Source organism: Dermochelys coriacea, chromosome 22, assembly GCF_009764565.3.
Source record: "Dermochelys coriacea isolate rDerCor1 chromosome 22, rDerCor1.pri.v4, whole genome shotgun sequence".
NCBI lineage: Eukaryota > Metazoa > Chordata > Testudines > Dermochelyidae > Dermochelys > Dermochelys coriacea.
In genome coordinates, this window is record NC_050089.1 from 18,225,020 (window position 1) to 18,238,783 (window position 13,764).

Below are 13,764 nucleotides of genomic sequence, written 5' to 3' on the forward strand. Positions count from 1 at the left end.
GCTCCAGGTGCGATTTGGCCCTCCTGATATCTTTCCTACATGCCCGAGCAATATTTTTATACTCTTCCCTGGTCATATGTCCAACCTTCCACTTCTTGTAAGCTTCTTTTTTATGCTTAAGATCCGCTAGGATTTCACCATTAAGCCAAGCTGGTCGCCTGCCATATTTACTATTCTTTCGACTCATCGGGATGGTTTGTCCCTGTAACCTCAACAGGGATTCCTTGAAATACAGCCAGCTCTCCTGGACTCCCTTCCCTTTCATGTTAGTCCCCCAGGGGATCCTGGCCATCTGTTCCCTGAGGGAGTCAAAGTCTGCTTTCCTGAAGTCCAGGGTCCGTATCCTGCTGCTTACCTTTCTTCCCTGCGTCAGGATCCTGAACTCAACCAACTCATGGTCACTGCCTCCCAGATTCCCATCCACTTTTGCTTCCCCCACTAATTCTACCCGGTTTGTGAGCAGCAGGTCAAGAAAAGCGCTCCCCCTAGTTGGCTCCCCTAGCACTTGCACCAGGAAATTGTCCCCTACGCTTTCCAAAAACTTCCTGGATTGTCTATGCACCGCTGTATTGCTCTCCCAGCAGATATCAGGAAAATTAAAGTCACCCATGAGAATCAGGGCATGCGATCTAGTAGCTTCCGTGAGTTGCCGGAAGAAAGCCTCATCCACCTCATCCCCCTGGTCCGGTGGTCTATAGCAGACTCCCACCATGACATCACTCTTGTTGCACACACTTCTAAACTTAATCCAGAGACACTCAGGTTTTTCCACAGTTTCGTACCGGAGCTCTGAGCAGTCATACTGCTCCCTTACATACAGTGCTACTCCCCCACCTTTTCTGCCCTGCCTGTCCTTCCTGAACAGTTTATAACCATCCATGACTGTACTCCAGTCATGTGAGTTATCCCACCAAGTCTCTGTTATTCCAATCACGTCATAATTCCTTGACATCACCAGGACCTCCAGTTCTCCCTGCTTGTTTCCAAGGCTTTGTGCATTTGTATATAAGCACTTGAGATAACCTGTTGATCGCCCCTCGTTCCCAGTATGAGGCAGGAGCCCTCCCCTCACAGACATTCCTGCCTGTGCTTCCTCCCGGTATCCCGCTTTCCCACTTACCTCAGGGCTTTGGTCTCCTTCCCCCGGTGAACCTAGTTTAAAGCCCTCCTCACTAGGTTAGCCAGCCTGCTGGCAAAGATGTTCTTCCCTCTCTTCGTAAGATGGAGCCCGTCTCTGCCCAGCACTCCTCCTTCATGGAACACCATCCCATGGTCAAAGAATCCAAAGCCTTCTCTCCGACACCACCTGCGTAGCCATTCGTTGACCTCCACGATTCGACGGTCCCTACCCAGGCCTTTTCCTTCCACGGGGAGGATGGACGAGAACACCACTTGCGCCTCCAACTCCTTTATCCTTCTTCCCAGAGCCACGTAGTCCGCAGTGATCCGCTCAAGGTCATTCTTGGCAGTATCATTGGTGCCCACGTGGAGAAGCAGGAAGGGGTAGCGATCCGAGGGCTTGATGAGTCTCGGCAGTCTCTCCGTCACATCACGAATCTTAGCCCCTGGCAAGCAGCAGACTTCTCGGTTTTCCCGGTCAGGGCGGCAGATAGATGACTCAGTCCCCCGGAGGAGAGAGTCCCCGACCACCACCACCCGCCTTCTCCTCTTGGGAGTGGTGGTCGTGGAACCCCCAACCTCAGGACATCGCATCTCATGCCTCCCAACCAGCGGAGTCTCCTTCTGCTTTCTCCCCCCAGACATATCATCTGGTCCACTCTCCGCATTGGTACCTGTGGAGAGAACATGAAAGCGGTTAGTTACCTGTGTCTGTGTTACTGGAACCCGGACATTCCGCTTACCTCTTCTGGAGGTCACATGTTGCCAAGCTTCTTCACTGGCCTCTTGGCTCCTCTGTGCAACCTGCTCTATATCTTTAGAGCTTTGTGCCCCTAGAAGGCTATCCTGAGTTTGGTCCAGAAAATCCTCAGTCTCTCGTATACAACGCAGGGTCGTTACCTGTTGCTCCAGACCTTCAATCTTCTCTTCCAATATGGAGACCAGCTTGCACTTTGTACAGACAAAGTCGCTTCTGTCCTGTGGAAGAAAGACAAACATGGCACATCCAGTGCAGGTCACAACAGCTGAACCCCCCCCCTTCCATATCACCTACCTACTATGAGCTTCCTCAGAGACGTTGGCAAGATGTAAGCCTCACTGGGCTCACTCCAGGCGAACTCCCAGGCAAACTCCTGCTGTGAGCTGCTAATGGAAACTGTGTGATCATGGGAGACTTTAACTTCCCAGATATAGACTGGAGGACAAGTGCTAGTAATAATAATATGGCTCAGATTTTCCTAGATGAGATAGCTGATGGATTCTTTCATCAAGTAATTGCTGAACCTACTAGAGGGGATGCCATTTTCGATTTGGTTTTGGTGAGTAGTGAGGACCTCATAGAAGAAATGGTTGTAGGAGACAACCTTGGTTCAAGTGATCATGAGCTAATTCAGTTCAAACTGAACAGAAGGATAAACAAATAAAATCTGCAACTAGGGTTTTTGATTTCAAAAGGGCTGACTTTCAAAAATTAAGGAAATTAGTTAGGGAAGTGGATTGGACTGAAGAATTTATGGATCTAAAGGCAGAGAGGCCTGGGATTACTTCAAGTCATAGCTGCAGAAGCGATCAGAAGCCTGCATCCCAAGAAAGGGGAAAAAATTCATAGGCAGGAGTTGTAGACCAAGCTGGATGAGCGAGCATCTCAGAGAAGTGATTAAGAAAAAGCAGAAAGCATATAGGGAGTGGAAGATGGGAGGGATCAGAAAGGAAAGCTACATTATTGAGGTCAGAACATGTAGGGATATGGTGAGAAAGGCTAAACGTCAAGTAGAGTTGGACCTTGCAGAAGGAATTAAAACCAATAGTAAAAGGTTCTATAGCCATATAAATAAGAAAACAAAGAAAGAAGAAGTGGGACCGCTAAACACTGAGGATGGAGTGGAGGTTAAGGAGAATCTAGGCATGGCCCAATATGTAAACAAATACTTTGCCTCAGTCTTTAATAAGGCTCATGAGGATCTTAGAGATAATGGTAGCATGACAAATGGAAATGAGGATATGGAGGTAGATATTACCATATCTGAGGTAGAAGCGAAACTCAGACAGCTTAATGGGACTAAATTGGGGGGGCCCAGATAATCTTCATTCAAGAATATTAAAGGAATTGGCACATGAAATTGCATGCACGTTAGCAAGAATTTTTAATGAATCTGTAAACTCAGGGGTTGTACCGTATGACTGGAGAATTGCTAACATAGTTCCTGTTTTTAAAAAAGGAAAAAAAGTGATCCGGGTAACCATAGGCCTGTTAGTTTGACATCTGTAATATGCAAGGTCTTGGAAAAAATGTTGAAGGAGCAAGTAGTTAAGGACATTGAGTTCAATGGTAAATGGGACAAAATACAACATGCTTTTACAAAAAGTAGATCGTGCCAAACCAACCTGATCTCCTTCTTTGAGAAAGTAACAGATTTTTTAGACAAAGAAAACGCAGTGGATCTAATTTACCTAGATTTCAGTAAGGCGTTTGATACCATGCCACATGGGGAATTATTAGTTAAATTGGAAAAGATGGGGATCAATATGAAAATTGAAAGGTGGATAAGGAATTGGTTAAAAGGGAGACTACAGCAGGTCATACTGAAATGTGAACTGTCAGACTGGAGGGAGGTTATCAGTGGAGTTCCTCAGGGATCGGTTTTGGGACCAGTCTTATTTAATCTTTTTATTACTGACCTCGGCACAAAAAGTGGGAGTGTGCTAATAAAGTTTGCGGATGATATAAATCTGGGAGGTATTGCCAATTTAGAGAAGGACCAGGATATCATACAGGAGGATCTGGATGACCTTGTAAACTGGAGTAATAGTGATAAGTGTAAGGTCATGCATTTAGGGATTAATAACAAGAATTTTAGTTATAAGCTGGGGATGCATCAATTAGAAGTAACGGAAGAGGAGAAGGACCGTGGAGTATTGGTTGACCACAGGATGACTATGAGCCACCAATGTGATATGGCCGTGAAAAAGCTAATCTGGTCTTGGGATGCATCAGGAGAGGTATTTCCAGTAGAGATAAGGAGGTGTTAGTACTGTTATACAAGGCACTGGTGAGACCTCATCTGTAATACTGTGTGGAGTTCTGGACTCCCATGTTTAAGAACGATGAATTCAAACTGGGAACAGGTACAGAGAAGGGCTACTAGGATGATCTGAGGAATGGAAAACCTGTCTTATGAAAGGAGACTCAAGGAGCTTGGCTTGTTTAGCCTAACCAAAAGAAGGTTGAGGGGAGATATGATTTCTCTCAAAAATACCAGAGAGGGAGAGGAATTATTTAAGCTCAGTACCAATGTGGACACAAGAACAAATGGCAAATGGATATAAACTGGCCATCGAGAAGTTTAGACTTCAAATTAGATGAAGGTTTCTAACCATCAGAGGAGTGAAGTTCTGGAATAGCCTTCCAAGGGAAGCAGTGGGGGCAAAAGACCTATCTGGCGTCAAGATTAAACTCAGTAAGTTTATGGAGGAGATGGTATGATGGGATAATATGATTCTGGCAATTAATTGATCTATAACTATTCATGGTAAATAGGCCCAAAGGCTTGTGATGGGATGTTAGATAGGATGGGATCTGAGTTACTACAGAGAATTCTTTCCTGGGTATCTGGCTGGTGAATCTTGCCCATATGCTCAGGGTTTAGCCGATTGCCATATTTGGGGTCAGGAAGGAATTTTCCTCCAGGGTAGATTGGAAGAGGCCCTGGAGGTTTTTCGCCTTCCTCTGTAGCATGGGGCACGGGTAACTTGCTGGAGAAGTCTCTGCACCTTGAAGTCTTTAAACCATGATTTGAGGACTTCAATAGCTCAGACATAGGTGAGAGGTTTATTGCAGGAGTAGGTGGGCGAGATTCTGTGGCCTGCATTGTGCAGGAGGTCAGATTAGATGATCATAATGGTCCCTTCTGACCTTAATGTCTACGAGACATAATTTTATTCAATGAGCTTTTATTGGCAGGACAGGCTGTATAAGTGTTGGCAAAGTGTTTATATTTTAAAAAAAAGGCTAGGTTGCTGAGGTCTTTGCCAGGCAGGTCTGCTCCCCTCAGGATGGGATCACTCCCAGTGTCTGGGGCTTGATTCCCCAGGGCCAGGCGTGTGTCATTTCTCAGCTGGTGGCAGGTGAATCTGCGGTGTTGTTCTGTCTTCCATGGTCAGGTGCAGATTTTCCTTGTCCCTCTCCAATGAGACCTCTCTTATGATTCTGGGTTTTTGAGGAAATTTCTTCCTTGCACTCCCTCATATTTAGGATGTTGGATGGAAAGTGTCTGTGTCTCAGTCTCTCCTCTATCCTGCTAACTGCACAGTTGCTTCTTTCTGGGTTCTGACCATGCCTTGTGGCTCCCAGTTTGCACCTGGTTCTCAATTTGGTGGGAGTCTGCCTTTGTTTTACCCATGTCGCTATGGCAAAATATTATCTGGTGTGACCATTCTGGGCAGGGACCTGGCACAGTCCAGCTTGTTGCTGTTCTTGATTTGTTCTTCCCAGTGACAGGTGTGTTGCTGTTTTAAGCATTGGTCGATCACACAAGCTGAAACTAAAGGCCGGTGCTTCCAGATGAAAAGCACAGAGAATTCGGTGTTTATCTGAGGTATGGAGATCCCTGTGCGTGTGCTGCAAGAGAATTTGAAGTCCTGTCAGGCTATTGCTGGTGGTTACCTGAATGGGGCAAGCTGACTGGCACAGAGGGAATTACCAAGGGAAAGTTGGTGTCAGGTTTTCTTGGCCTGCCTGTTGCAAATGGGAAGTGCTGTCTTTCCTGTGTGGCTTCTGTCTCTGTTCCCTTTCTTGTTCAGTCATTTGCATTGTCTCTTGATTTAGGAATACTTGACTGAATGAAATAGACTTGCATGTCTCTCCTCCAGCTGATGAGAGTTCAGGGTCAAGACTCGTGGGTTCTGTTCCCAGCTCTGTCACTGCCTCGCACTGTGACCTTGGGCAAGTCACTTACACAGGTACAGAATAGAGCTAATGATACAAGGGTTGTGAGGCTGCAGGAATCAATTTACTCCTATGAAATAATTCCACAGGCAGATGTTGTCAGGAATCTTGTATCTGCGGAAGAGCTGATTTAATGGAAATAAATTGAGCTTTGGTCTGCCTGGAACTGATGAGCAGATTAACCTGCCAATCAATCTCTTCTCTTACAGTAACTGGCCATGAGACCATGGCTTTGTCCATTAATTCAGCACTCACTGTGAGCCACTCGTGCTGGGAGTCTGTCTAGTCTTCTAGAAAGCCAGACAATAAGTGCCCCTGATTGGGTTATTGCTCTGGCAGTATAATGACTGCTTTTCCATCCTTCCCCTTTATGATTCTTTTAATTTATTAAAGGGGAAAAAACCCAGCCACTCTCAATCCCGGCTGGGATCTAACCGTGTCTGAAAAATGCAGCAGGCCAGAGCAGTCTGGTTTCAGCTTGACATTTATGTGGCTTCAAACAAGAGCAATACTTTCTCCATGAAGCCAGCCAGCAGCCTTCTGCCAGCTCAGACAAGTAGTTGGGCATTGGCCATCCAGGGGGGCCAGCTAGATCTGCAAGCAGAAATTGGCACCCCGCAAGTGAGTGCCGTTACCCCCCTGTGTAGAGACTGGGATGCTGTGGCACTATAAGAGGAAGGGATTAGCTCAAGGTCACACAGTAGGTGAGTGGCAGAGCCAGGAATAGAACCTAGGAGCTCTTGAGTCAGGCATCCTGATCTAACCACTTGACCATGTTGTCTCCACAGCTAGAATGACTCCAGTGGCTGTTATTGGCCTTGTAGAAGTTGCGTGGAGACAGGAAGGTTGGTCTGTCCATCATTTGGGTATCAGCAGGCAGTCGAAGGCTTGTGTGTGTAGAGGGGAGGCACCCTAGAAGATTGTGACCTAGTTGGCTGTTTTTTTCCCTTTGCTGTGGTTGCTGGTTGCTGCTGGGAGCGTTAGAGTTGGAAAGGTGCCCTGAGGTTGTGGCTTAATTGATTAGTGTTTGAAAAATGTTTGGAGATGCTCTGAGGAACGGTATAGCAGCACAGAGTGATGGTGCTGCTGCTGCTTTTGGAGGTGGCTCTGCCCTTGGAGGGAGCTGCCTCCAGACCTGGCTCACCCCAACCCCAGAAAAGTGTGTATGGGAAGGGGAGCTGGTACTCAGGAGGTGCAGAGGCACTTGGCAGCTTTTGGCCAGCTCACATATGCAGTGTTTGCTCAAAAAGAGGGAAGACATCTAAACTCACCTGCTGATGCGGGTCTATCCTGGGGACGAGCTTAAAGGGTTAATTGAGTGTATTACTTCTCAGAGCCTATGTAGCTATGGGGAGCGCGGGTTCTATGAGGTCAGCATTTGGGACCTTGAGATACTGTGCCATGGATAGTTCTTGCTTGGTGGACGGGGCCAGTTTAATGTGAGCCAGAAGCTTCAATCCACCTTGCAGTTTATCAGCTCCTTGCTCAATAACCACACACCTGTTTAGCAAAGGAATTGGCCATTTGCCACCTGCTGAGATCCCTAGGGTCCTGAGGCATTGGGGGTCAACACAACTTCAGCTTCAGAGGTTTTGGGAGGGGATGTTAGTTCAGACCCAAGCGGCAGGAACTGTGGGGGGAGCCGCTTTGCATTTATCCCCCATGTCCTGAGGCAAGTGAGTGTCCTGCTCTGGTTTATGGCTGACACATGATCCCTCCCCGAGCTCAGCCTGCTTGTCCCTGTTTAGAGATGTGTTGTATAGTTTAAACTCTAGACCCCGGGCAAACGTTATGGCAGCAGCTGGCTCCATGCTGGTTAGTTAAATTGTTTTTAAGGGACATTCAATCAAATCATTTAATTATCTTCCCCTTTCCCCCCTTATTGTCCCTGAAACTCTTTGAATCCCCAAGACTAGCCCCCAGAGGCCACATCCCCAAATCCCACCCAGGGAGCAGCTGCCCCTCCCTTCGGTCTGCCTGGATGTCTGATTTTGCAGGTCTTACATGTTCTTCCTTCCCGTGTCCCTGATTGCAGCTGGGGAAGGAAAGGGAGTGTTGACTCTGGGCCTCAGAGAAGTAGGGGATAGTGGCATTTTATCTGGAAAAGAGAAATTGGAAGTACTCTGCACCCTGGCTGCTGCTGTAGGATGTTCTGGAGGAGGCAGCTCCTCCTGCCTTCTGAGTGGGAGGCAGATGCTCAACCTCATAACATGTCTAGAGTTGGCTCTCATTTGCTGCATCTCCCTCCCCTCCCTGCACTGTGGGTTCAGTTTTGTCTACGAGACTCCAGAGGAAAAGTCAGGCAGCCCCAGGGACTGATTATTATGTGGACAGGGAAGACACAACAGCCAGTTCCATCTCTCTAGGATGAGGTGAGGTATGTGCAGCTGTTCCCTGCCCAACTCCCAGCATGCCAGTGATACCACAGGCAGAGCCAGAAAGAGGATGCATTAGCATCACAGGGCTTTGCAGTCTGTGTGCTGGAAAGAGCTATCAAATTTCAGTTGCCTGGGCAATAAGGCTAGTGGGACACCCAGATAGTTACTGGAATATAATCCCCACGCACCTGAGCTCCAAGGAGATGATCAGCATGGGAGATGATAATACTTCATAAGGACATGGCTTAACCTGAACCCCAGGGGGAGTAGGGCAGGGTTGGGGGTACTGTTCAGCACAGGGCCAGCCCTGTATGCTTGAGTTTCACAAATGAAAAGCTCCAGTAGAGGTCCCAGGACCTGTTACTAAAGCAGCAGTTCTGTACAAAGTAGCTCCAGGCAGGAGATGAAAAAGACTCTTTTATCTGACTGAAGCTGCAGGAGGAATTTAAGGAAGTGGAATTTAGCTAGGTCAGTTGTTAATATGCCTTTTCTTCTGAGATGTGCCCTGGACTCCTAATGGCCCCAGGTAGTCAGGGCCTCTGCTTGGGTCACATCCAGAAGATGGCACCTGCACAGCCCCATGCTGTGGCACTGGCTTGGAGAAGAGCACTCACAGGAGCATGGACATTTCCAGGCTGGCTCAGACTGTGTGTCTTTCTAGTGCAGGGGTTCTCAAACTGAGGTCAGGACCTCTCAGGGGGTTGTGAGGTTATTATGCGCTAGCTGTTAGCCTCCACCCCAAACCCCACTTTGCCTCCAGCATTTATAATGGTGTTAAATATATAAAAAAGTGTTTTTAATTTATAAGGGGGGTCGCACTCAGAAGCTTGCTATGTGAAAGGGGTCACCAGTACAAAAGTTAGAGACTCACTGTTCTAGTGCTTCCTCTCCTGTCCCCTCCCAAAGAGGCCAGTTCCAGTTGTCGCAGTGCATGTATCCCTCTAATGGCTAAGTATGGAATAGCCTGGCTATAGGAAAATGTCTTCTGAAACCTAGTCCTCATGCTTAGAAATTGAAGGGTTACTAGCCCTTATCCTGTCTAATGGAGCTGTGGGTGTTCCCCTTTGCATTGCTGGCACCACTTCCTACAGTGCCTAGCATTCCAGCCAGCATGCATATGCAGCACACACTTGCAGTGTGGCTCCGGCCTCCTCCAGAATGCAAAGTGCTAGTTCCGAGCAATTAGAATTTCCATGGGGTATTCTGTAATGTGGGAAGTGAGGAGAGGAGGAAGAGGATTGGGAGATGGAAATCTCTTGTGTGGGCGCCTCCTACTGGCAGCTTCCTGCTGGAATGTTTCCTGTGGGAGAGGACAGTGATTTGACACTGGCTCCTGTCCCTTCCCTGTGGTGAGGGTGGCTGTGGTAGCCGTAAATAGTGGTTCCCTATCAATGGCTCCATGCCTAGTTGGCAGCTGGTATCAAGCGGAGTGCCCCAAGGGTTGGTCCTGGGGCCGGTTTTGTTCAATATCTTCATTAATGATCTGGAGGATGGCGTGGACTGCACCCGCGGCAAGTTTGCAGATGACACGAAACTGGGAGGAGTGGTAGATACGCTGGAGGGTAGGGATAGGATACAGAGGGACCTAGACAAATTAGAGGATTGGGCCAAAAGAAATCTGATGAGGTTCAACAAAGACAAGTGCAGAGTCCTGCACTTAGGACGGAAGAATCCCATGCATTGCTACAGACTAGGGACCGAATGGCTAGGCAGCAGTTCTGCAGAAAAGGGCCTAGGGGTTATAGTGGACAAGAAGCTGGATATGAGTCAGCAGTGTGTCCTTGTTGCCAAGAAGGCTAATGGCATTTAGCGCTGTATAAGTAGGCGCTAAGTAGATCGAGGGACGGGATCATTCCCCTCTATTTGACATTGGTGAGGCCTCATCTGGAGTCCTGTGTCCAGTTTTGGGCTCCACAATACAAGAAGGATGTGGAAAAATTGTAACACGTCCAGCGGAGGGCAACAGAAATGATCAGGGGGCTGGAGTAAATGACTTATGAGGAGAGGCTGAGGGAACTGAGATTGTTTAGTCTGCAGAAGAGAAGAATGAGGCGGGATTTGATAGCTGCTTTCAACTCCCTGAAAGGGGGTTTCAAAGAGGATGGATCTAGACTATTCTCAGTGGTAGCAGATGACGGAACGAGGAGTAATAGTTTCAAGTTGCAATGGGGGAGGTTTAGGTTGGATATTGGGAAACACTATTTCACTAGAAGGGTGGTGAAGCACTGGAATGGGTTACCTAGGGAGGTGATGGAATCTCCTTCCTTGGAGGTTTTTAAAGTTAGGCTTGACAAAGCCCTGGCTGGGATAATTTGGTTAGGGATTGGTTTTGCTTTGAGCAGGGGGTTGGACTAGATGATCTCCTGAGGTCCCTTCCAACCCTGATATTCTATGATTCTCTTATATAGAGGAGAGGTAGGTGGGTCCACAGACCGAGGCCAGACCGATCCACCAGGCTTTGGTGGCCATTGGTTCCTCCATCGCCAGCCTCTTGGAGAGCAGGCCCTGCACTGTCGTCTTTCCTCTGGAGTCTCCAGAACTGACTTGCAGTTGGGGCTTTCTGGGACAGTGCTTGGGCCATCCTGCCTTAGAAACAGACCGTTTGCCTCATGTGGAGCAGGTGCTGAATGTTTGCTCCCTGGCACATGTTGGTTCTGGCCTGTCTCTGCCCACATGGCCTGATTGAGTGGAGGGGTTTGGCTTGGGTTGGGCTGTGAGGTTAATGGTGCTGTCTCCTTGGCTAATGTGTGCTCCTGTCTCTCCCTCTGGCAGAATCGGACAGTCTAGTGAATGGCAACCACCAGCTGTCTCTAAATGATGTCCATAAGGGGCAGAGAGTGAGGCCCCGGCCCAGCCACAGCTCCCTGGTCAGCTCCATCGAGAAGGACCTGCAAGACATCATGGACTCTTTGGTGATGGAGGACTCGAGCTCTCCCAGGAAAAAGCTCTCTGCCAGTGTCCAGTCCCCTGTGTCCTCAGTGGTGAATGGTGGTGGGCACTACTTCTTGTCCCCACCCTTGAGCCCTGGGGCCATGTCTGTGGGCTCCAGCTATGACAATGCATCCCCACCCTTCTCCCCGCTTTCATCCCCAGCCAGCAGTGGCAGCTACACTAGTCACTCTCCCAGTAGCCAGGAGCAGGGGCCGCCCATACCCCCAGTGGTGCCAGTGAGATCTTCCAGCTACAACCATGCAATGCAGCCCCCACAGCAGCGGCCACTTCCACCTCCATGTGGGGGCTCCAGCCTGGACTTGAGGAACAGCACCATGGACACAAGTGAGACACAATTTGCAGAGAGTCCCAAGATGCAGAGGGCAGTGCATGGCATTCCCCTGAGCCCCACGCCTGGCCAGAGAGCCCTGCACCCTGAAGGCCCTGGGCTTTCAGCCTTCTCCAGCACCCGGAGAGCTGTTGAGAGCGCACAGCTGGGCCATCCTAACCAGCACATGCCCCTGGTGTCTGTAACAGGGAGCCCCCAGGCTCAGCCTACCAGCAGCCCCCGGCTGGCACCCAAATTTCAGTCACCATCTGCTCAGAGGTTGAAAATGGTGGCTCTTCAAGAGCGCCCACCCAGCCCCTTTAGGGAGGGCAGGGAGCCCCCTGGCATTGACAGGCACCTGGCCTCCAGCCCCTCCCGGCAGGTGTTGGCAAGAGTCTTTCAGCCCCTGGAGACTGCAGGTTTCATCCACGTCAATCAGGACAGCCGCTCTCTGCAGCCCCCTGAGAGTCCCAGAATGAGCAGAAGGAGTGTGGAGAGCATGAGGGACTTGCCTCCCCTCAGCCCTTCCCTGTCTCGCCGGGCAACCCTGCTGCCCTCTGCCTTGTCTCCCCAAGCAAGGACCCCCCAAGAAAGTCCCTCTCAACAGACCAAGTTGGCCAAGGAGGTTCCTGAGAGCCCTCGCATCCGGCGCAAGGCAGCCAGGCCCCTGGAGATGCATGAAGACTTCTCCTCCTCCTCCTCCTCCTTGACGGGGAAGAATTTGAGAACCAGAAGCCCCTCACCCATCTTCCAGGCAGAACTTGCTTCCCAGCATAAGCCCAGCTTCGGCATCACCCTCAGCCCTGCATACAGCCTGGGGTCGCTGGTCGTGCCCTCGCCCCGTCAGAGCCCCCGGGCACAGAGGAAGCTGTCAGGAGATCTGCGGCTGCCTGTGAGTACGAGGGAGCGCAAAAACAGCATCACTGAGATCAGTGACAATGAGGATGACCTGCTAGAGTATCACCGACGCCAGCGCGAGGAGCGACTGCGTGAGCAGGAGATGGAGCGCCTGGTGAGAGGCATGGCATGCCATGGGGACAGGATGGGATGGGGCCTGGTGAGGGGTAGGGCATGGCATGGAAGTGGGGCCTGGTAAGGAGTTGGAGAGGGGGCATAGCTAGGGAAGCGCTACGGATAGATGCGGAGTTCTAGGGCAAGGGGGAGCACTGGGTGTTGAGAGAGAAGTGAGGTCTTCTTTAGTCCACGCTCGTTGATACTGTTGCCCATTCTGAGGAGCACAGGTAATGCCTCAGTAGGTAAAGCGCTGGATGTTCAGGAATATCCTGTTTATCCAAACCCCTTGCAGCAGCTGGGAAGAGGCTCTTGGTGTTGCTGGAACTGGTTACTGTGATGCTGGCTAGGTTGCTTCAACTTAGACTAAGGTTGGTCAGGTCTCAGGACATCAGTTGGTCATTGAGAGGGTCAGAAAGGAGCCACCATCCCACGTGGTACTGTTGGTCAGCTGCATGCTGGGCTGTCTTGCCTCCCCTCTGTGCACCATGAGAGGCAGGACACCAATCTAGCTTGGTACATGGTCTGAGCTGTGCTGGTCAATCCATTCCCTGTGGGATTTGATTCCCAAGTCCTTTTTGCCCTGCCCACTTCAGATTCACATGCTGTATACAACTGGCTGCGTCCTCCCACAGCTGGGGCAGCAGTGGTAGGAGCTGCCCCACTCATTAGTCTGCTGAGCAGCTCGGTGAGACTCTGCATGTGACCCTTGCCTGCTTCTCTCAGCACAGCATCCCCAGCTGAGGAGTTAATGTGCTGCGTCTCTGACGGTCATTCATCACAGCTGTAAGCTCAGATGCTATCATCTGCTGACTGAATACTGGGCCCCTCCAGTTTCACATCGTGTCAGGCAAGTTCGCTGGAGCCCTGGGGGGCTGCTGTCGCCCTCGTTCCCTGTCAGAGCGGTGTTTGCTGCGAGTGAGACACTGGCTGCAAAGACCCCTTTTCCCTTCCCCTCTGCTCCAATTGGCATGCTGCTTTATAGGAGCAATAGCACTGCAATTCCTGCTATAACGCCCATTACACATCCATGGCAGGGGGCATAATTCGTG

At 49.8% G+C, this 13,764-nt stretch overlaps 1 protein-coding gene across 29 annotated transcripts in view; it reads left to right on the top strand.

Annotated features, from left to right (window-relative positions):
- The window catches only part of PHLDB1 (pleckstrin homology like domain family B member 1), a 121,566-nt gene that overhangs the window by 64,227 nt on the left and 43,575 nt on the right, over positions 1-13,764 (top strand). For 28 of the 29 annotated variants that reach the window (XR_006276634.1, XM_043500879.1, XM_043500901.1 and 25 more), the window contains one exon: positions 11,215-12,713. Coding sequence is in view for 28 of the 29 variants with exons in the window: in XM_043500879.1 (XP_043356814.1) it covers positions 11,215-12,713 (1,499 nt within the window). In the remaining variant the exon portion in view is untranslated. Of the gene's footprint in view, positions 1-8,419; positions 8,442-11,214; positions 12,714-13,764 lie in introns of those variants that run through there. The other variant, XM_043500903.1, reaches the window with a different exon arrangement.